Source organism: Haliaeetus albicilla, chromosome 8, assembly GCF_947461875.1.
Source record: "Haliaeetus albicilla chromosome 8, bHalAlb1.1, whole genome shotgun sequence".
NCBI lineage: Eukaryota > Metazoa > Chordata > Aves > Accipitriformes > Accipitridae > Haliaeetus > Haliaeetus albicilla.
Window position 1 is genome coordinate 11,025,480 of NC_091490.1, and position 24,265 is coordinate 11,049,744.

Consider the following 24,265-nt stretch of genomic DNA (forward strand, 5'->3'; position numbering starts at 1 on the left):
CTGACCCATGTCAAAAGCCTGAAGATTGAAGCATTCTCAGAAGAAAAAAAAAACAGTAAAGTACCAGAAAGGCTTCTGAAAATAATCGAGAATCATTAGATCTCCTCTCCAAAAAAAACCAGTTCTCAACTGACTTCAACAATAATCTAATTTTGATACTTAATTTCTACTTACCAGTCTGTTAATTGGCCCCAATGCTAAACAGCATTTAAGCTCATTTCACCCTTATAAAGGAACATTACCCACCAGCAGCTTTTAAATAACAAAAAAGAATTTAAAATTATATTGATGACAATGACACTAAAATGTTGAGACTGCTCTTTAGTCAGTGCCCTTTACTTCACTGCAAGTGCTGCCAAAATGAGCACCACAGTAAGAATTTTCACCAAGTGCTGCCCAACATGCAGGGAAGGCAGCAGGCACACTGGGCAACCACCTCTCTCTTCATGGCAGCGCACAATACACCAAGTACAGACACATGCAACTTCCCTTTCCTTTGCTGACAACCTGACTTCCACCCAACAGATGTAATATATGTTACTCTCCATTAGAGGGACAGATGCCTAAAATAGCTCAACTTCACATTTTCTTTTTACTCCTACCAGAGCTGGCCAGCAAGAGCAATCTCCCTCTGAAATAACAGTCTAGATTCGGGGGCTATTGCATTACCACCTGATGAGTAACTGAAATTTGACCAGCTACATCCACACTGCAGCATGAGAACTTCAAACCAGCCCTCTGATGGCTCTGCTGGCTCAAGTTTTAAGTAGGTACCACTGAGCTCCAATTTCATAACCACACACACAGAGATCTCTAGCTTGCGTTAGCCTTTGTCAGTGACTATCTCACTGGGTGAAGTTTCTTCTTAGTGAAGAAGCTGAAAGTTTCCACTGGGGCTGCTGATTCCCATACATATTCCATAACAGCACAATGTGGAGGAAGGGCTCTTCCTGAAGGAACAACACATCAGCCACGTTCTCAAATGCTTTAATACAAACTGAGCTGGTTTGGACTTTTTTCAGTTTACACACTCTTGGTACCTCATATTTAAGCCTCCTAACAACAGGCCCGATTTTACTAATTATCTTTTGTAGATCCTGTGTCTGGAGACAAAGACTTCAGCCTCCTAGGTTCTGTAAGAAACTAATGTGGATTTACAGTGAATAGAACAGAGCACAGTACGTTAGCACAGACTCACTATTCTAGGCACGGGTTTTTAAGGAAACCACACTAGGCTGTTTTAATTTTATGTTGGTTTTCTGGACATTAACGATATCTGTGAGGGTTCCTTTGCTCCATGATACAAGTTGCACATGCACTCAGAAGCTAGCACAAGGTACAACCAGCAATTTGCATGCACACGCAGGTAGACAGGTTTCCATTCCTCAATTAATTTTATATTCCTTCCTATGCAGGGCCTTAAACTAGACATGAACTAGAAAAATTTGTACCAACAAGCAACATCAACCTGAACCCTAAATGACTGGAAGTAAATTACAACTACAAGGCTGTTCCCTTCTGTTAGATATTATTTTCTTAAACTATAAAGCTAGTAAGTTCATAAATGGTTACAGCAACACCAAACTGTTAGAAATTCCTAGTTGATACCTCTCCTTACCTCCACTGAAAAGGATGGCTGTAGCATGGACTAGACGGATTGCTCTGGGGTTGCGAGTTCAGGTAAAATACTAAAGGAGAAGTAACAAGCGCACAGTCAGCACTAAATGGGAATTTAAGGTGCTGCAGACCTGGAGCAGATGTAGGAGAGAACATGTGCTGATGAACATCACTTCCTCGGCAGTGGGAGTACAAAGTAGAGGAGATTCTGACAAGGTACCACAGTAGAAAAAAAAAATAAATCGGGGTCAATATCACATCTTCTTTTTCAATAAACTAAAAAAAAAGATACTTCCAAAATACAAGTTATATCTTCTTAATAAATGCAATAAACTAATTAGTCATCCTTTCGATTATCATCCAAACCAAAATGTATTTGTCAGTCAATATAATATCTAGTCAACATTATTTTTCCACTATTAAAATCTTCCAATCTGGAATTATCAAATCCTTTTTTGTAGTGATTCCCAGGCTGTCTGGAATACACACCACTGTCAATCTGCAATGTAAAACTTTTAAATGAGAAAAAATAACAAACTGATAATGGCACCAGTAACAGACATGTACCGTTTATATCACAGCCTTCACAATTTGGGAGCCATGGTTCTACACCAGGGCTGTAGCAACAATAGAAGTATGCAACTGTGAAAACATGAATTACAAAAACCATTAACCAGAAAACAACTTTTAGCACTGACAGTGTTTTAGAACGACAACTAATTAAGCCTGAAAGCAGCACTGCAAAATGGCTTTATTCTAATTTTAGCAGTGGGGAAACTGAGGCACAAAGAGGTTAAGTGACTTGTCCATAGCACATCCATGGTAGTATCAGGATTACAGCTGAGGACACCGATTCCCAGCTCTGTGCTCAGTTCTGTAAACTATACTGCTTTTGCAGGGTTAGCAGCCAATACACATACGTATACAGAGAACACAGAAAATATCTCAAAGTAGCTGCTTTCCAAAAAGCTGCAAACAGACTTCTACATAGAGATAAAAAAAAAAGAGGTTCTAACACCTACTTTATTGAACTATACACGATGAGATGTCCTTCACTGGAAATAAAGTAAAAGTTAACTTAACAAATATTGGTATTATAAAGTGTGCTTATGCGTTAAATACATACTAGTGCCACCATGTTCTTACAACTATAACTTTGATTTTGACTGAGGGATGAAAAAATTTTCTGTTTACCGTATTTAAATACAAAAGTGAGCAAAAGGGAAATCTGGGGCATGTTTCAGTTTTGTTTAGTATTCAGGCATTTTACACTGAAAGTCCTGAAGTCAAGCATGTTTGTCAACATTCCTTGCTCTAAATTTCCTAATGAATCCAAATACTCATCAGTAAGTAACCCTTACATATTAGAAATCCTCCCCCCTAGCAATCTCTGCTTAAACAGCTGATGAGCTTTACAGTCTGCAGACAGAAAACGTTAAGCCTGCCTCTCACCCTGCTCCTCCCTTCACTATGTGATAGATTCATTTAACCTCCTCTACTTATAAACATAGCATTAAATATACAGTTTCCTTAATTTTACCTAATAGAAATAATAAATATCACTATGAACATCATCAATAGCAGTTTTCATTAGTAGATTTCAAAGCATTTATAAAGGACACAAGCATTAAAAAGGAATTGCTTGTTTAAATTTCATTTGTAGAAATACATGTGGCAATGTAAATAAAGATTCTTTGCTTTGAATCAAAAAGTTTTCAATAGCATTCTTAATTTAAAAATATAATAAAGGTAGCAAAGGTTTCTGGAAATTTGAGCCTTGTGACAGCTTTCTGGCAGATTATTAGAAGTACTTTTTAAATCTGAAGAGTTATCAAACTAGAAAGAGTTACAAACATTCAGTTTTACTACATTAATTAATGCTTGGTACAAGACCTAACCACAATGTACCCAATTTAAAAATATTTAAATATTTCTCTTTTTTGGCTATACTTTATGGTAAATGCTCCACAAAAGTACAATGTTAAAGCTTCCAAATGAAATTTCGTGTACAGCCAAATAAGCATGACAGATAAAGAAAGTTCTAACAAATAAAAGGAATGTCTATTGGCCACAGAAAATTCTGGCTTGGTTTTTTTTTCTTCATAGTTTCAATTTGAAATGTTTAAGTGCAATTTATTTCTCACAACAGTCCTTACTGGATCCGCAGAGACGGGGCTCCAAGCCTCTGTTTCCTCCGTTTCATCATTGTGCTGATACACTATGGTTCTTCCCAGCATAAGAGGCTTACAGCCGGGAAGGAGAGCCCATCGTTATCACTCCAACGCAGAGCACAGAACAATCAGTACAATTCCAAGCTCTTCATGTACCCCAGTGTCACAGAGACCTCAGGAGTTCAGTAATCGTTCAGATTAATCACACGGCTCATGTCAAAAACCTAATTATTTAAAAAAAAAAAAAAAAAACCAACAAAAAAACCCCCAAAACCTTCTTCCAAGTCTATTCATAGCATCCAGAGAAAAGAGATGAAGCCCACCAGTACGAAATGAAGGCTCAGAAAAGTCCAAGACAGAAACTAGCCATCTGACCTGTCACGCAGCCAGCAATATAGTCCTGACACACTCAGGCTGAGCCCACAGCAAATCAGCAACAAACTTCTCCTGGGCTTCAAGGAGCAGGAACAGTCGCTCTCGCCAAATCAAAAGGAAAGCATAAAGCCAAAGGGAGCGATGGCACACTTGAAAGGATTCTGGCAGAAATCTCACGTAGCAGCTTGAAAACTCACACTGCGATAGGAATAGAGCGACTGCTCCCACCCAAAGCCCTTGCAGAGTCCTCAGCGGTGCAAAGAGCAGCTGTTCTTGACCGGCGGGGGAACATGTGAACCATCCCTTTTTCAGAAATCAATCCCCTTAAGAACACACACAACTTTAATCTTAAAACATCTTCCTGTAACTCCCAAGCTGTGTTTCAGCTACAAACTTTATGGATTCTAGCACTGAAAACAGAGCAACAGCAATTGCAGCCTGGGGAGCCAAATGGGGGTGGGGAGGGGGGGCAGGAACAAACACCTTCATTAGGAGACAGTGTTCCCTTGTACAATGCTAGTCTTGCATTTTTGTTAGCAAATGGCAATTTCAATCAGCTCAAAATCAATTTCATGCTATTAACAAAACTGCCCCAAAATAATGTCCAACATTTTTTAAATGTGTATTTGTAAGACGATAGCTTTCCCCCCAAAAAATCCAAATACATATCTTTGATAGACTTTGAAGTGTTAAAGACGGTATTTAGGCAGGTAAAGACTGCTATTCACAAGTACTCATCAACCAAGTCAAATTCCAGATTACAACTCATATCTTCAGACCCTCCCATGATTCAAATCACAGCAGGAATGCCCCACACTACAAGGTCACCACCACTCAACAGCTATGTCCCATCAGGAGAATAAACTGCCAGTCTCAAAAGTAAGGGCCAGGGTGCCCACGGTGGCTGTGCCTTAAACAACCAGAGCCCTTGCCCCCCCACCCCATGCCTTCAGAGTAAGAAAGCACAGCAAGCAACAAAAGGTACAAATTTGGTATGTTAACGTATAATTTTATTATACTTATTAAATGAGAACCTGGATTAAGCAGTGGAAACTTGATAATAAAAACTGCACAAAAGACTTTTCTCACTTTTAAATCCTTGATGAAAACCTCCATAAATTCTTTGTCTCTGAGATTACAGTATATACAAAACACTAAAATCCCTCTTATTCACTAAATCATTTTTTTTATACAAACAATACTTTCAAATTATTTTTAAAGCCTAATATACAAATAGCAACACTCCTACAGAGCCCTGCAGGAATAATTCGGCACGTTCCACCTCCAGAGCCAGCCCCACATATCAGCTTAAGAGTACCGGGTTATTTTTGATCTACTGCTTCTATGCAGCTCAGAGAAGGATGGAGTGGTTAGAAAATACCACCTCTTTCTCTCCCCATCTATAAAAAGTATCACAAGCAGAAAGCATTGAATGGAGGCATTATTTCTTACTCTATTTCCAGAACCAGGACAGAACAGAGTGCAAAAGTAGCAAAACTCCCTACTCCTTTTCAGAACCATTTTTTTCTCCATTTCCAGCACTTTGGCTTCTCCACACTTGAGGCACAGCACTTGCTCCTGGCAGGGAAACAGCATCAATCGATCCCCAGCAGAAACGCTTACCCGCCAAGACGAACAGAAATGGAATTATATACTCCATTTCTCTGCAGATACAGAGGAAATTCCCACAGCACCTGAGCACGGCAAGATAATGACATAAACCAGCACTAAAGGCCAAAAATTTTTTTTGCCTGCCATCAAACTTGTTGTTGTTTCCAAGGTCTAAGCATTAAAAAGAATACAAGCAGAAATTGATATAAACTGGTATTCAGCATATCCTCCCAAAGAAATACCTTGGTATGTTTTGTCAGGAAGCTGGGGGTAAATTTAACAAATTACGATGAAGACTTGTTTAATGAAACACCCTATGAAATGTCTAGGGCTGTAGAAACTAAGAACCTTCAGAGGTTTATAAAGTAGAAGGGGAGAGCAGAGAAGGAGGGAGAGAAAGAGAGAAAACGAGCCCCACAGTGGATGTAAATTGCCTTAAGAAGAGATTAGGAATAAAGAACACCATAAAAGCCTTGCACATGACTTTAGCAAACACTATTACGTTGCTTACCAATTTCATAAAGATAGACACAAAAAATTCAGGTAAATATTATTTCTCATCAGCACCTATCACCATAAAAACAGCAGTTTGTAATATTTGATTTATTTAAATGTGTATTTTTACTCGATAGATTCAGGATTATAAGTATTTTTCATGTTTCTTATGCCTCCGTGTTCTTTTTCCATTTGTACACAGACTTTAAAAGTATATTTGATACAGATGGTTGATAGCAGGAAAGAATTAACAAAAATAACTTGCATCTGAAATTAAAAACTGGTTTGGCAAATTTAGTTTGCTGAGGAAATGACTCTTTTCAAATTTAGATATAATGTGGGAAAGCAGTATTTTCTTTTTAGAAAATTTTACGTTTAGATAGTACAAAAATTACAGCAACCTAAGCTAGTAACCCTGTCTAAGAAACCATGAGGATTTCAAATATAAACCCACATTTTTCTTAAAAAAACCTGAACGGATCGATAAAGTTGGCCCGTTCAGTTATAAACAACTGAACTGACTAAAAATGGGGTACTGAACAAGAAACCAGATGGCTCAAATGCCACCCCAACTCAATTTAGTGACTGCTGATTAGCCGAGGAGGCAATCAGAAGAAATAGTGAGCTCCAGGACGGTGGTGTGGATCCTGCAGCCACGACGAAAATCTGCAGTTTACAGCCTGGTCTTTTGGATACTGAGTTCCTGTTATACACATGAACGCACATGAGCACTTCATCATGAGCCTAGTCTGGCTGTGCAGTCCCCACCTTTGTCCTTTGAAGTCTGGAACATCTCTAGTGCGCTTCACGTGCAGGTGCACATCAAAACCATTTGAAAGCTGAAGACAACAATACAAAAAAATAATCTCTGTACACGCTGTAGCACCAAAAGAACAGAAGAGGGTAATGGCTGAAAATAATTAAACTGCTTCCACTAATAGGATGGAGATCAAAGTTTGGGTCTATCACTTCACATTTGCTATTTGAAATTAAAGAAAATATTCATGAATGGTAATTATTTTTTGTGAACAAAGCATGGGAAAAACATAACCAATACATTTATATGCATAATTTATTAAAGGAAAACTTTGAACTCTGATTATTGAACCACACCAGACAGAATATAACTACTTATTCCTGTTCTCATACTTGTATTATTCAACCTCTTAGCAGCCTACAACTCAGTTGAGTATAATTTCCTTTAGTGTATTAAACATAACTCCCCTATAGAAACACACACACTTTAAGCACATTAACAACAAAATGGTATGCAAATAATCAGGTATTTCTCTTAATGTCACCCTGCATACAACTCCCCCATCTGTTTTACATGCCTGCTCACTTTGTGCTGATTATTTCAAGATTAGACTGCAAGATCTCCAAGGGCAAAGTCATCATTTAAGGTGTGCTTGTGTTCCCTTCTGCTAATATGGAAGTAGAGATGCTAATCAAGAGACTTCACAGGCTCCATCCCACCATTCATTCTCTTCAGCTTCTACCCAAGACCTTCTTTAGGTGACAAAATTCCTCATGCTCTCCTGCCCAAAATACTGAGACATCTAACTCCACTCCTTTCCTTAGTACAAACAAGCATAGCAACTGTTGTCGCCCATGCCTACAATCAGTTCCTGCAGAAAAATAGAGACTACTAATACTGACCCAGGCAAATAGGAAGCAATAGGAGTCAGATAAAGTTAGAAGCATTGTCAGGAAGAGCTTGCCTTCTCCATTCAGCAATGACAAATACCCTAGCTAATCCACAGTCTAAAACCTTTCTAACTCAACAATTAACCAAAGCAATCACCTAGCAAGCAGCAATAATCAAGTCTTCATTCTACTTCTGGCTGGCTAGAAAATAATTACTTCCTCCCCAAATATGATCTTTTTACAGTAGTAAATGCACCCCAGCCTCCAGACTAGCACACAGAAAAATGCTGAGTGGCTGTATATTTCTATATAATACAATTGCTACTGAATTGCTACAAAGGCTGGAGTTTGTGCAGAAAATGGATGCACCTCTTGAGGGTTTCTGGCTCCAAGCCAGATACTTCATCCTTCTGCCAATTCCTGCTTCTGCTCCTGTCGGTGAACAAAAGTGAGTGAATGGCAGTCAATGAATCAGGACCTAGCTACATCCATAACTATCCCTACTCATTAGCTACAGCACAACAGCTTTTCAGAATAAATTTTATTTTCAGAATTTATTTTTGCTTATGAGGTTCACTGTTAAGTTGATTCAAGCAGAGGAAAAGCCTCCAGAAGAACTGAGAACTGCCTACAGTCTGTATTTAAGTGCACATTGTTAGGCCACCCTTTTTGACAGAATGGTTGAACAAATTTATACATATTATATGTATATTTTTAACATATATATATACACACACATATTATAATTATTCCCTTTCTTGATATAAATTTCTCTAATTCCTGATTTGAAGACTAAGAGTGGATTTTGTTTTAAATCAAGTAAGCACTCTGACACTGGGATATGCAAATAATGTACATCAGCTCAATAAGACCCTTTTCAGTGAGCCTATAAGCTTAAAAGTACAGCATCAACACAAATATACACAAGCTACAATGCAATACTGACTTCTTAAATAGTTAAACTTTTCAAACAACAAGAAATCATTTGGTAGAACTGACTACAGAATCTGTAATTCCAGAAACTGCAATCAAATAATCAACTAGATAACACAGGCAACTAACTGAAAACATTTCAATTCTTCATAGATTTTCAGTCTCACCAATAGCTGCAACCTTGTGCTTAAAATTTATGGCCTGGATCTTCTTGACACAGGTCGCTAAATTTCTTAACATAATGATGCCTTAAAAGGCACTCACTTGTGGAAGAAAACTAAAGTGAAGTAATGAAAACTGAACGTGTTAAGTCAATATAGAAATAAAACATTCAGTCATTCAGTTTAGTTACTACTAAATAAAATACTACACATTTGAAGCACTTCATTTGTGTCTCAGAAATTTCAAATGTAAATACATGAGTAGTTTTGTGTCATACCCACCTCCATGCTTGAATGAGGGAAGGGAATATCTCTGGCATCCTCAATTTCAATTCCAAAAGTTTTGTACAAAAATATCTAAGTTACATTAAACAAAAAACTTACTGGTACCTCACTGCTCCACCATTTGTTTTAAGAACCTGCACAATCTTCAAACCATGAACACCACCTTTCTTAAAAATCTATCAAATATAGTTAAGCTAGCCTTTAAGGCATACTAGTTTGAAAAAAAAAAAATCATCCAGTGTTTCATGTTCTTTAAATAACTCCCTGACTGGTTTACAATTGTCATGCGAACTAAACAAAAAGGTCTGGTCATGCCCCATTTTTAAAAAAGGCCTTTTGATCCGTTGTATTGTTCAGACCTGAATCACTGGTGCTACACAGCATTTTCCAAGCACTGTTTCTTATACAAAGGGGATAGCTTACATTGAAAGACTGAAAATCATTTCTCATTAGAACCAGAAACCTGAGGAAGAAAGGTTATATGCTTTTGTGAGCCTCATGTCTGTAGTCTACAAGCTTTGGGAAACAATTTTAAATCATAATGCAATTGCAGGCAGTACAAAAGCTTTCTCTTTTATATAATGCAATCAATAACACAATTTCTTCCACCATAAATCTGTAAGCATAGCAGAAGCTAAGCTCTCATAATTTCATTGAAACACAAGTTAGTTTGCTAAAATTCTTTAAACATCATTATGTGTTTAAAAAAAATTGCTATTTGTTTAAACCACATTTTGAAAAGCCTAGTTTTCCTGACATTTGCTACTTTGTTGAAATACCTCTATTACACTGACTGCTCCACAAACACCTGACCTGCCTGGCCCAGGAGCTGTGTACTTAAGACTTCTGTCAACAGACTGTTTGAAGAGCAGTGATCAAAGTTGTCCATATCACATAAGTAATCCATGACTTCTGTGGAGTCACTGCAGTGAAGTCAGTGCAAGCAACACCCAACACCGCAGCTACTTCCATATCAGGATCAGCTCAAGCTGATAATTAGAAGTAAGCTTACACTAGTACTACTTTTCCTACTACACTTAAGGAAATGAACAGAGGCTTCAGTCTCAGAGAAATGCAAGCTAGCTGTTTCCAAGCACATGACAGATTCTTGAAAACGCTAACAGAGAAAACAGAGTATCTGCCCATTTAAATGATTTCCACAACTGAACAGCTATATATGTTCAAACAAACTAAATGATAAATAAGGAATAATTAAACTTACAAGCTTCCTCTTCTGGGGAGACTGAGCTCCTTCTGGAAAAAAAAAAAAAACAAACCTTGAGTTAATTTTATTTGTTATTACATATTGCTTGTTTCTTTATCAACAAATGACTGAGGCAAAATTAATAAAAAGCTGGCCATTTCTGAACGCATGCTCAGTGTATAACTGTGCACAGCACTGCTGCGCTTAAAAGGTGAATCTGTACACATTCATAGCACAGTAGTCTGGGGTACAAAAGCTACTCATTTTGTCTGAATAATCATTGCCTTTGCAGTCAGAAAATCATAAGCACTCAACAGAACAAATATAACTTTGAAAGTCAAGCCTAAACATAGATAAGGCAGTAATTAATTCTGTCCCACATACCTCATCAGCATCATATCCGAACCACTTCCAGAAGTGTGGTATGCAATATGCCTAGCATCTGCTGCATGTATGTTCTCACAGTCTCACCAAAAGGAAAAATTAATGCAACAGAGTGGCTTTTGGTTTTTGTTTGGTGGTTTGTTCCCCGCCCACCCCCCAAACGTACACGTTACTTGTGTTACGTATTATCACAAAAAATCCAAGGCCAATGGAACGAAAGCCCCACTTAAAAGCAGCATTGTGCACCTAAGCAGCAAACGCAAAGGAAGACCGGCGATTTTAAGGTTTTAATTTAAGTAACTAGACCATGAGCATCCACAAGGCACAGACAGGGACGGGTGCAGCACCATGAGACAATAACCAGCCGTGTTCGGTTTGGTTTTTAACGTCCAGCCCAGCACACCGCTGCTTCCCTCTGCCCGCGGCCGCCGGGCCCTGCGCTTCCGCGGGCCGCCACTAGGTGGGAGCCGGCTCCCGCCCGCCCTGCCCGGCCCTGCCCGGCCCTGCCTCCGGCCCTGCCCCTGGCTCTGCCCGGCCCTGCCCCCGATCCTAGCCCCGGCCCTGCCGGACCCTGCCCCCGATCCTGGCCCCGGCCCTGCCCGACGGGGCAAGCGGGCGAGAGCTGGGAAGCGGACCCGTGCTGATCCTGGGCTGCTTCACTTCTGCTTTTCACAGCAAAATAGGAAGTAACAACATAGCCGGTTGCAGTTTCTGACTTTCGGAATACTGCTCTACGGGCTGCATTTTTCATCCCCACCAAGGAAAAGAAACCAGGGTTTTCACTGAACATTGGAAAAAAGTCAATAGGAAAAAAAAAAAAAAAAAAGCCATAAAATCCGGTAACCTCTTTTCCATATTTAGTTATGGTGTACATGCTGACTTAAATAATTAACAATGTTATTGACAAACTGTCGATGACTGGTCTGTTAAGTAATACATTGGACGTTATTTAGCAAAGTTTTTCAAAGATAGCAAAAAGTTACAGCTACTAAAACTTTAAAAAAAAAATTAAATCTTAAACGTGCTGTTATTATTTTCAACTATGAGTTCTCTACAACTTGAAATTTCATTACGGTTTAACAGTACTGAGCAAATTTCATGTGTGAATTATCACAAGGCTGACAGCTTACAGCATCAAGAAATAAATTCCTGTCATCAGACAAACTTGTCAAGATCTAATCAAAACATTTCAAGTATGTAAGATAATAAATCATTAGCATCTATAACAGGTTGTGTGTTTTATATTCTAAAAAGGTACTCCTTCCACTCTCATTTGTTAGAAAGAATTAAAGTTTCCAACCGTGAAGTCTACATAGCAATGACAGCTTTTTGCCACTGCAAATGGATAAATAGGTACAATAGGGTTATTATATACTATTCTGTTTGCATATATAGTATATTACATATACACACAAACATATATATATATATCTCTTACATCATATGAGCAGATATTAATTTATCCTCTTTAAAGAAGATCTTATATAACAAAAGGTGCTTAGCAGAGGGTACTTTTCCTATTCAAATGGCGCATTTCCATTTATTCCAACACAGCCCCAGAAATACTTAGAATGAATGAATAAAGCTCTGGATTTTCATGGTACTGGCTTAAAAAGGAAAACAGTGACCTTTAAATCCCTTTATCTACCTCCTAATTTTTGAGCTTTTAGGGTTCATGTCTACAAGCTTTTCTCTAGTCATTAGGGCTGAAAAGTCACTTCAGCAGAGAACACTTCCTTGCAGCAGCACAGCTCTGGTAATTGACTTACAGACATACACCACAGGAATCGTGGTCCGGTAAAAGGAGTGGACAAACCTTTTCCTTTCCTCTGCTGTACACTTGTTTTAGTCACACAATATTGCCTTTAATGCTTCCTATTACGTCACTAATTCAGGATTAAACGCATACAAGATTAAAAGAAGGACTGACTTGAGCTTTGCTCCTGAAATCATCCTTTGAAATCTGTAATCAACTGAGTTTCCAAATAAGGAAGGAAAAAAGTACTAGCAGATGACATCTCAATGCAATTGAAATGTTATTCTATGCATGTAGCAATTGTTTTCATTCTGCACCTCCACCTTGACAAACACACTGCAGCTGTGGAATCAATAGGCAGTAGTTCAAATTTAATACCTCTGTGGTCTTGACAACAAAGAGCACAATCAAAGCAATCAATTTTTATACCTGTTGTTCCACTATGCCTCATTTTGTTAGTCTTAAAATCCCCTTCAAAACCCTATCAGCCATACACCAAGCCATGCCCTGACTCCCGCAGCACTTTCACTGTCCTCTGGAGAAAGGCCAAGCCTGCACCCTCCCAGCTATTCGCCTTTTTCTGCTTCTCCAAAGCAAGGCTGGCAACAGCACTTCTTATAATCCTCCAAACCAGACCATGAATGGTGGGGCCAATGCAAAAGCATCGGAGCTGGAAGTTACACAACTGCGAGTAGCATAATTATGAGCTTTGCTTTTCCTGAATCACCAGTGAGTTAGTGCCTAAAAAAGTTACATCCCAGGGAAGAAGAAGAAAGAAAAAGCCTGGAGATGGAAGCATGGAGGGAGCAGACTGCGGACAGAACTGATGACCTATTTCAGGGCACCTATTTGAGGATGTCCACTGCCAAGAGAACACTGCAGATCTCCAGGGGATACAGCGGGCAATGAAAATGTCTAACAGAGATGGGGATACACTCACAGGGTGGAGACTAAGCTGGGTCTTAAGATGGCTTAACACTTCAACGTGTGGAATGGGACCAACTGAGAGTTTACATCTAAAAATGACAGGGTAGTTTTAAACATATGAAGTAGCACTACAAAAACACTGATTAAATCATTATGCAAAACTTAAGAGAAAAGTCCAAGAGCTTTTCACAAGTACCCTATAAAGGTGAAACTACTCAGAATCAGCTTTATAGTGCAGATTAAATGTTTTAGATAGTAAACAATGAGGGAGGTGGTGTGATTTGACTGGTTTCCACCCACTCCACAAAGGAGTTTTGGCATTACATGTCGATGTATCCTGAAAAAATAAATCACATTTTAAGAGGTAAGATAACTAATAACAGAGAGCTGAGCTGTGACTCCTTGGTCTGAAACACTATTTACAGGGTGCAGCTGTAATCCTTTAAGTGAATGTACTAGTTTATCCTAAAGGACATTTTTCATTTAAGACACCCTTCTGATGAGAACAACACATGAACATTCAAGATTTCAAACTGCCTCTTCCGACAGCACATCTGCCTCCCTGAGCACTTGTGCTGCCAGTACCTATATATATTACCATTATTACTTCAGCCAGCCTCCATGCCACCTGCTCTCTAGGTCAACAATATAACCCTCAAAATAGAGGCTTACATTTATATTTGATTTATATGAAGTGATAAATAGCATAAGAATATTTTAAAAGATTGTTGCATATTATTCACACAGAACCTTCATAAGTGGAAACAAGTAACTACTTTCACAGATCCTAAAAAATAAGAACAGACTGTTCTGAAAGTTCACTTTTTGTATCCGTTCCATATTTCAAGGCATAATTATTAAACATGCAACTTGATGTCTACATGACAAAAGAAGCAGCAGATTTTCAGACAACTAGTTAAAAATGAACCTTGGGAAAGAAATTCAGCATCGTGGAATTTATAAAAAGCTCGTCCGAATATCCTCCTTCAAAAGAGTTCCTTGTATTTGTTTCCTTTTGTCTTAAGTTTACCATCTCAGATCATGCAGATGCAAAATCAGTTGGACACCGTAACACGCTACAGCTCAGATTTCACAATAGGACTGGATCCTTACTGGACCTATCATTTTTGAGGCAGCAAGGAAGCTAAAAGAGAAAATATATTGGCCATTTCAAGCATCGCTTTTCTATTTACGCAAGGTATTGTTTAGTGCATAGATACTGAAAAATTATTCTATTGTGATCTTTTGTATACAGAAACTGCATCCGAAAACAGGGCTGTTTCAGGCCGCAGAGTGTTGGCTTTTTGCGTACGTATGTGCACACAATACGAAAAGGAAATAAAGTCTGGAAAACTATTTGTTCCTTGACCTACAATACAACCCATATCTTTTAAATAGATATGTTACATTGTAAAAGCGTGAGGAAAACAGGAGCCCATCACTCAAAATTGTCACTTTCTCTCAGTCTTGTAATTTGTCCTTGAATATGTAGCTGCACATATGGCACAGACCCACAGGCAAAGTTGGATGCTAGAGTCTGCACTGATGGCAGCTTAAATGTAGTCCTTTCAAATTAAAGTGAGAACCATCGCTATACTCAGGATGTTCCATATTTTTGCCAGAGCAGACAGCATGATTCCTGAGATTGCCTTTGACCTTGGCTTTCTTGCAAGGTAGCCCACTATCATACCAGTTGGGACAATAGACAAATATTTTTACAGCTATAACAGTAAATACGTTTCAGTTAATAAGTTAATATTTCACAGATGATGAAATTCCACTGACACTCATTGACCTGGTACCATGCACTCATGTTTTAATATTTTTCCTTTGCTGACTATGTTTGCTTTAGGGTATACTACCAACCAGCAGGGGATTAATTACATCTCTTTCTATACGTAACCATTTGCATTACAGAAATGATATAATGAGGGTTGGAATCTCCAGTTCTGATGGAAAATACAACCTGGCCATGCAAGGACAAACTGTAATCCATCCATCAGATTAACGGGAAGGAATTTTCCATGGTGATTAAAAAAAAACACCCCATACTAAGCTTCTCTCTCTCCTATCAGAATCTGTCAAGAAAAATAATTTCCTTCTTTTCACTGTATCATTGTAAATGGTTATTAAAAACAGTACTTCTCAATTTCTCCGTCTAAAAATGATTACATCTGAACTTGTTTCCCAAACTCATCAGCAAAGAATTTTAAACAGCAACACTAAAACCATATCTGTATTGCATGTCAGATTAACCTATGGAATATGCTACAGATATTTTCTATAATTTACTGACTTTTTAGAAACTAAATTCAGGATCATACTGTTAGATCATCTGCTTAGCTACAGAGATGCTTAAAATACAGAAAATGAATGCCCGAGCTCTTGCCAATATCATTCAAAATATTGAGAGGACACAGTTTAATTCCCAGACCTTTCTCCACACTGTAGAGAATTTATGCCTGCAAGCACACAAATCCTGAATTGCCATGGATAGCTCAGTCGCAGCGCATCTTCTCATATTCCCAGTACCAGCCAAACTGCCTGGAACCGCCCTTTCCTAAGAAATCTCACCTGCATGGTGACAAGGTGCCAGAGCCTCCAGGACAATATGCGTGGCACTAGAGTAGTTAACAGTACACCTGTTCACCCAGTGTTACCCTAAACATACTACAAGTTCAAAGCAAATTAAATGTGTTATTTGGATTAGTTCTCTACCTCAACAGAAGTTACGTGTCAGTAAAAATGTCATTTGCAAAGTACATTAACATATAAAACCAAATGGGGAAAAAAACCTCAGGCAACCCTATTTCTCTAAATAATCAGTTTATATCAGTCTTCAAACCCACAGGTCACAAATCAGCCAATGATGCATTTAATGTTTTTAGCACCTTCCAGCCCTTCTCTTCTCTTCAGCTTAGAAATCCCTTACTAGTCAGCAAGAAAAAAAAAAAACCTTTGGATTTATTTCACATTATAGTTACTGGAGAAGAAAATAAAGCTAAAAGCCCTTTAAACTTTAAGCAAAATATTCAAACACAGCAAATTATTTTCCCTCCCCCACCAGCCCTCCTGCCTGGGCAACACTAAGTTTGCCTTTGTAGGCAAAGCTAAGGATCCAGGTCACATCTGTGCATTAACCTGTCAAGAATATACGCCTCCAAAAGTTGCCCGCTAACCTTCCATATCACTTAACCTCAGGGCTTTCTATGAGATTAAGGGTGTTGGTTACTTGACCTAAATTAATTCCAGAATACATCTCAAAACAGAAAAGAATTCCCACTTTTCCTCAGAATATTTTCAGTGCCCACTCCCAGATATAGATATATTTTAGTAAGCTGAAGTGTCTACTCCAAATTTTGTGCATTACGTCATGTTTTCAAGCCCAAAATACAACATTACACAGTACACGATGGGCCAGACTGAACCCACTCATGGTAACAAACACAACTGAAACCACACATCATGGCTTGGATAGGCAGATGACAATAAAAAAATGCATGTAAACCACATTCCTAAGTGGGTGAATGGAGAGTTGCCCAACCCCAGGAATAAACCAGCTGCCACAGCTGAGCTACAGATTACTCGAGTCTGCAGCCGAGGGCAGGGTGGTACACACACACCCCTCACTAGCCAGAGCAATGAATGACTTGCAATTCTCCAAGTCTCATTTCCTCCGCAGGATTCATTCCTATCTCTGTTATTTGGGACTAAGAGCACAGGGTCACTCTAATTTCATGCTATCAGTCAAGCAGCAGTCTCTGTCTTTTCATAGTAAAGAAAATAGCTAGTTTCATACTTGATCCCAAGCTTTTCAGCTGAGGTTAAAACAGCAAATGGTTTCTGAAAATTAAAAACAACCTCTGAGAACCCTGGTCACATCAAGAATAGCAGGTACAGTAACTCAGCTGTTCAGTCCTTAGATGTCAGAAAACTAATTTACTATCAACTTGATTGTTTTCCTGAAGCCTAAAATAAACCTGTAGCAGCAGCCCTCTTCAAATACACTTGCCAAACTTATTTTTAAATGATACATAGCACATAAGAGATCATGTTTTGAAGATGTAAATTCATTTACAAGAAAAAGTAAGTTTAAAGATTACAGCTTGAATTTTGCAACCCAGAGTCCTAGATGTGGCGCAAAAGCATAGAAGAAACAGCAGAGCAGAAGAAAAAAGGTGAATTTGCTCTCATAACACACAATCCATAAATTGCAACAGTAGTAGCTTCAGAAGACCATTGTGATAACTTATTCCCTGAAATAAACGGTAAGAGCTACCCAAAATGTGCATGTGGATCAACCAAATAAAAAGCAAGATGCATGGTAGTCCTCTGTAAATAAAAGGCAGGTTATACTTTAAAACCTGAGAAATAACACCCTTAATAAATGCTCCAAATCTTCCTTATATGTATTATATTTTTGCACAAATTAGCCTAAGGGAGAGGGAATATTGAAAGGAAAAAAAGCGCACAGCTTAGCTCATTAATCTTTCTCATTACTTAGTTCTAGTTTTACAAGGCCATGAAGCAGATCACTGATCCACCCTATGTGTGAAACAGCCTGCCCAGCACTGAAAACTCATCCAAATAATGGGAGCAACTGTTCAAAATTGCCTTTCATTTTGCCAGATTGCACCAGTTTCAGAAATTTAAGTCAAAAGGTCACATTCTACAAAATTTTGGAAAATGCAGAGAAGAGTGTAATCTCGGAAACATACAGAACTGCAGCTGTAATGCTATTGTTAGAAAGTGCTCTAAAAATTACTGCCTTGACTTGCACCAAAAATTCCTTCAAGACTGGGCATGCAATGATCACAAGGAAACAGTCACAGCTGCTAAAAATGCCAAGAGCATTACAAATAAACAAACTCAGTTTTATTCTCTCCCCTGTTGGCTCATACTAATATTAATCTATGATTAAGTCAGTTGTCATTTCTACTATACGCACATCTACTCCTTAAAAGGTTGTTTCTAAAAGAATTGACAGCTGACCTTAAGGCTACCTGACCACCAATTTTATTTATAGAATTCTTTAAAGATCCTGTATTGAATTTAAAACTGAATAATCAAGCCGAGCATAATTTTGGCGAGTTTGGGGACCCTTCTGGTTTATCCTACATAAAAGTTATATAAAACCATGTGCATCTCATGAAAACTCCTGGACCTGCTCACCGGCTCACATCCATTCAGTGCCCTGTTAATACATACTGTGAACAAAGATCAAAGGTTACAAAGAAAATTATATTGAAATACATTGGTTGAGAGCCAATCTCCAACACCGTAGTTGAACCAAGAAAAGGTACATGGTCAGCTCAATATTAACATCATCAGCGAGTATCTCGCAACAGTCCAAAGGGTTCTGTTTATTCTGCCAGGTTGGTTTCTCACCAGCTCCCCAGTTGTGAAGTATTTGGAAGCAGACAGGCAGAAATTAAGTTTTGGTCGTTGTTTTTGAGAGGCGTTCTGCATGTCTCCAATTCTTTATCAATGTTAGGCTAAGACTTTTGACAGATCAACAGCATTTTATCTTTACAATTGTGTATTTCTCAACTAATTTAGACAAAAAGAAAATCTGTGTCAGCCCAGTCTTCCAAGATGGCTGGACAGTTTGGCAACCTCTGAAATAAGATCAAGATTCCTAACGGTAAAGCTCTGGGAGAAAGCCCTATGGAAGAAAAACTTTTTAGTTTCTCAAAAAGCCTCAACAATGGAGGTGTCTCCCATCCTTCCCTAAAGCTGCAGCAAGTCCATTCCACATAGGTCATGTGAAAACACTCTCAGAAATTGAAAGCATAAGCAATCAATTTTAAAGATATTTAGTAATTAGTCCTAAAAGGAATTCCAAGCATATAAAGCTCCCTTGCCTTCATCTAGTTTATGACTGATAGCATCTGTAACCTCGCGAGGCATCCATTAAGTTCAGTAGTTAATTACATCTGCTCTGACTGGGCATTATTTACAGAACAAGCAGATGTAATTTTTCATTGCTTAGCTAGTCTACATGAGGCACTTCAGCTTACCCCTCTCAAATCACTGCTTCTCAACACAAGCAGGGAAGCAGGGACAGGCAAAGGGTGCTCTGGTCATTTTTTGCACAAGAATAGTTAAAGGCCATCATTCACTTAATGAAGAAATTCACACACTGAGCACCATGTGAAAATTTGGAATATGCAGATGCCAGCCAGTATTTGCATCTTTGTAAGCAGACAACAGAATTTTAACTTCTCTCTTTGCCCTCAAAAGTGAATGGTCTCTGATACTACTTAATGCCTGCTGGGCTCCAAACTGTAGCCAAACTGAAACATAAATCCTTGAGAGAAGCGATGAAAGAAAGGGCTCTGTTGCTTCATTCCCAGGTAATAAATATTTTTTACAGCAAAAGCAAATAGCCACAGAAGTTTTACATTTGTATTATGTGTATAGGAAGACATTCATCCCCTGGAATTATAAGGTGGTTACACACTTAGTGTGACTCATTTCAGAGTTACAACACAAAGTATTTCTACGATTACCTTTTTATAATTAGTTCTGGAAAACAACATTTTCAGTGAAAATCAAACATTATTGAAACACGCTCTCCAATCATCTCTTTCACACATACTTTCAAACAGATATTTTATCTGCTTAGAAATATTTAAATTAATCATAAAGACAAAAAAGAAAAAAAATTGGCAATTAAATGGTCCTCTCAATTTTGGTGAGGTAGAACTGTAATAACTACCAACCTTACCCTAATTTTAAAATTACAATCTTGGACTATCTTAATTTCAAGCCAACAACGCTGCCTGTCCTGTTCACATGTGACAATGCTCTTGAGGTGGAATATAAAATGGGAAACTGCGAAGTGGTGCTAGGCCAAACCCAAGATTAATTTACAGATCAAACTGAGTGTGGTGAAAGGTTTATACTGGTATATGCAAGACAATCTTCAGGCTTAGAGGAGAAAGGAACATCTCAGGAAAGGAACATCTATTGCTTTCAAAATGAAAGACAGCAGAGCTGGGAACCATAGGCACTGACTGACCTCATCCCTGGGCATGTTTTTAAATAACCACATCCAGTTCTATCCTTCAGGTATATCATAAATTGTGCAGATGTCAAGTGAACTAAGGTTTTTGGATCACTAAGATTTCTCGTATGAAAAAACATGTGATACATCTAAACATCTTTCACAGATTTATTTCTGAACAACCTTACATTTAATACAGTTGGATAATTCAGGCTTACTTGGTGCCAAGAGATCTGTTTCAGAGTAAAGGAAAATTCATCTCCAATTAAAGTATGGTAAAATACAGGCACTCACTCCCAAAGCACTGATTTGAGAAACTGCAGACTGTGCCTAATGACTTTTAGTTCTGATGGGCGATTAGTGTGCTCTGTAATGGACTGACAGAGACAGCTGATTCTATTACAAGGACACATTCTGGCTAGGATTTTCTTTCTGTTGTGTTTAAATTATAAATATGAACTCTCTTGAAAATATATGAAGACAAAAGATATTAATCAAGCTCTAAAAATTCTGTCTTCTGTCCTTCACCATACTTCAAATTAGAACAAACATTGACTTCATCACCAGGAAAAGCCTCTCAGGTACTCAGGACTGTCTGTACCATCATTACTCTTCCATACTATCAAGCACACAGTTCTCTTCATCCTCTATACCTTTTGGAAGAAACGGCAAGGTTTTTTTCATTCAGGTGTTGGCTTCAAAGGCAGGTTTTAAGGTATATTCTAGTTTGTACTTATGGGTACAGAAAAAAATTCTGAAGTCTTTGCAAGACTTGCAAATTCATCAAAAATTCTTGTTGAACAGTCCTCTTCTCCAATGAGGATTTGGGAAGGGGATTTTCCTGAACCTGATGGATCTCACAACAGCTAGTCTAGTCATGCACTTGTTCACACCTTCAGGTTCAATTCAATGCATGGTTAAAGCACTCAGCTCACAATAGCTTCTGGGGAGTCAAAAAATCTTTAATACATTGTTTTTAACTCAACGTCTTTAATGTACTATAGGAGAACTAGAATACCAGAGTCAAAGTCCATGCTTCTCTAATATACATTTCATGCAACCTACAAAAAGTTATAGACACACATATATACATACACCCCCAATTCAATAGCTTTTCTCAGAGTAGAAGTTACAATCTTGATGTGCTTGCCCCCTATGTTAGAGGACATTTTATACAAAGGATATTTGTTATAGATGTTAAAAAGCTTGATTATGATGCCCACTAATGCGAAAAAAATTCTTATAAGACTTTTCACAGAACTTTTTGCATTTTTGTTTGAGAGGGACTGAACTACAATGAAAAAGCTAAAAAGTTAAAAGTTTAGCAACCATCTGTGAAAAAATAACCTAAAGAGCTTGCAAAGAAAGACTCAAGATTTAACTTTCCAATAGCAACCTTCAACCTATATGCTCTTCGGTATAAGTTGTCCTCTCCATCAAGAAAATCCTTGGTTTATTTCCTTTAGATGTTTAACTCATTAATTCATATTTAGACATTAATGTTTTCTCTCAACCAGTGCTACCACAAACTGTACTGGTACTCACCAAATTCTCACAAGAGAAGTGCAACTTCAGCAGCCAGAACCAAGGATTATTAAAAGAATTAAAGTGATCCTGTAAAATTATTCATTGCATACACAAAAACTGAATTAAGTTCATTCATTCTCCTCTAAATTTAAGTTCTGTGATAACTGATATTCTTCATTTCAATAAAACAGTTTAAAAATTGCTAAAATAGTCCCAACGTATTCTGACTGCAACAGGTTCAAAGCTCTTTTAACATATTTTCACTTTTTTGTTTCTCACAAAGTAAAAGCGCAAAGAAAAGGAAAGATGGTGATTCCCATTTAAATGCTATTCTTGGAGCTAAAACATTACACCAAATTCACCACTGCATTTTAAGCATTTCAGTTTACTTAAGAGGAAAGATACACCTTCAGACAGAAACTTTTGGGATTTAAGGGTTTATTTTTAATATGGACTTTGTACTTGTTGAATTCAGAATTTTAACATCGGAAAGCAAAACCACGATCTGGTCCAGAAATTTCAGATGACTGGCTATAGGGGGACTTAAGTAACATACATAAACCCAAAGTAATCCCAGTGCAGCTTCTGCAGTTACTGCAGATTTACATATATGCTAAGTGACATTTTAAACTTAACATCTTAAATGGTCTTTCCTCATTTATATGATTTAAAAAAAAAAAAAAGCAAGTCACAGGTAACACTCTTGGGTTTTTTTCACTGTTATTAATTCCCCACTATCTTCTTAAATAGTGAATTAGACTATGATTTTTTTCTGCCCATCATTTATTTTTATATAAATATTTATCTTTGAAACAAGTGGAAACATCAGCTTGACATTTTATCTAAGAAAAATACTGAGATGGCTCACACAGAGACAAGAACTATCAGAGATTTGGCAAAAAAAAAAAAAAACAAAAACCACACCAAAGTATCTTCAGAGAAAAAAAGCAGTTTTTCAGATGTAGTAAGTCTGCTGTCTTAATAGGAGATGAGCCCCTGGGAAACTGCATTGCTTTGTTAACATCGTGTTGGAATATTCTTCAGCTAGAAGTAAAGCTATTCAAATCATACTCCCTCCCCCACCTGAAGCTGCAAGAAGCTAGCCAGCATTTATGCCTAGTCTGCTTAAATTGCAATGTACAACTCGCTTAAAAAAAAATAAAATCAATCGACATTATGCCTACTTATTTAAAAATCAATAGACATTATAGATGAATAAAATATTCTTTTCATTTTCCCAATAATTCTAATTGAATATTTATAAAGCCTCTCTACCCAAGTTAACATTAAATGCAGATATACACAGAGCATTTAAATGTGTACTGGTTCTAGGAAGCAGAATCTGTACAGAAGGAATTATTTGTAAAATAATTGCTGAAGTGTACTAAACCTTATTTTCAGTCTTAATACTTCAAGTTTTGCTAATTTCAGTATACTTAAATAACATTCCACTGCCTGTTCAGTCCTAGAACAGGATATAAAACTGATAAAGCAAATGACTGACAAAAAGATAGTATTTTCCAAACAATATAGGGACCTCACTGCACAAATTTCCATTAATTTCAATGAAAAAAGTGGGAAATTAAGTTCATTGTATCATCTGAAAATCTCTAACCGTGGTTTCCTTCATACCTAACAGGCTTTTGCCTTCCTAGTTTCAGGTATTCCTATCAAAGTAAATATGTCTCTGGAGCCTGAGAAATGCAGGGAGCAAAAAAGGGCTCAAAAAGCCAACAGGCAAATAAACAATAGCAAGATGTAGGAAAGGGAAATGAATCTGCCTACGTCAGTTAGCTGCCATGTGCAATACTGAGCAATGGAGCAAAGCAGAACTTACAAGTGCTTCCACATTAACTCTAGAAACCTGAAAAATAAAACGAAAGTATATTTGGCATCAACCAACCACCCACTGCAACAGGCATCCCACACACCTACCCACAGAAGGATAACCTATGGGATAATGTTGTCAGTATCTACTTTCCAGGGATGATTAATTAAGATGTATGGGCAGGGAAGTGGCTCTGTGCATGAAGTTTACCAGGATAAAAATATTACAGAAGAAAAGCATCATGGAATCTCTTTGAGCAGGAATCCCAGCCTGTAATAGCAAAAATGCAGTTCCAGGACTGTGCTACCAACTCGCAGATCAGGACAGTGACCACA

General features: G+C 37.9%; 1 protein-coding gene across 9 annotated transcripts in view; it reads right to left on the minus strand.

Annotated features, from left to right (window-relative positions):
- MAST2 (microtubule associated serine/threonine kinase 2) overlaps positions 1–24,265 on the minus strand; it is a 198,834-nt gene that overhangs the window by 102,071 nt on the left and 72,498 nt on the right. For 4 of the 9 annotated variants that reach the window (XM_069788840.1, XM_069788839.1, XM_069788842.1 and 1 more), the window contains exons 4-5: positions 10,518–10,549; positions 1,619–1,825 (exon numbers count right to left, since the gene is read on the minus strand). In XM_069788840.1, the coding sequence (XP_069644941.1) occupies positions 1,619–1,825; positions 10,518–10,549 (239 nt within the window). Of the gene's footprint in view, positions 1–1,618; positions 1,826–2,639; positions 2,673–3,773; positions 3,998–10,517; positions 10,550–24,265 lie in introns of those variants that run through there. The other 5 variants (XM_069788843.1, XM_069788841.1, XM_069788848.1 and 2 more) reach the window with 3 other exon arrangements.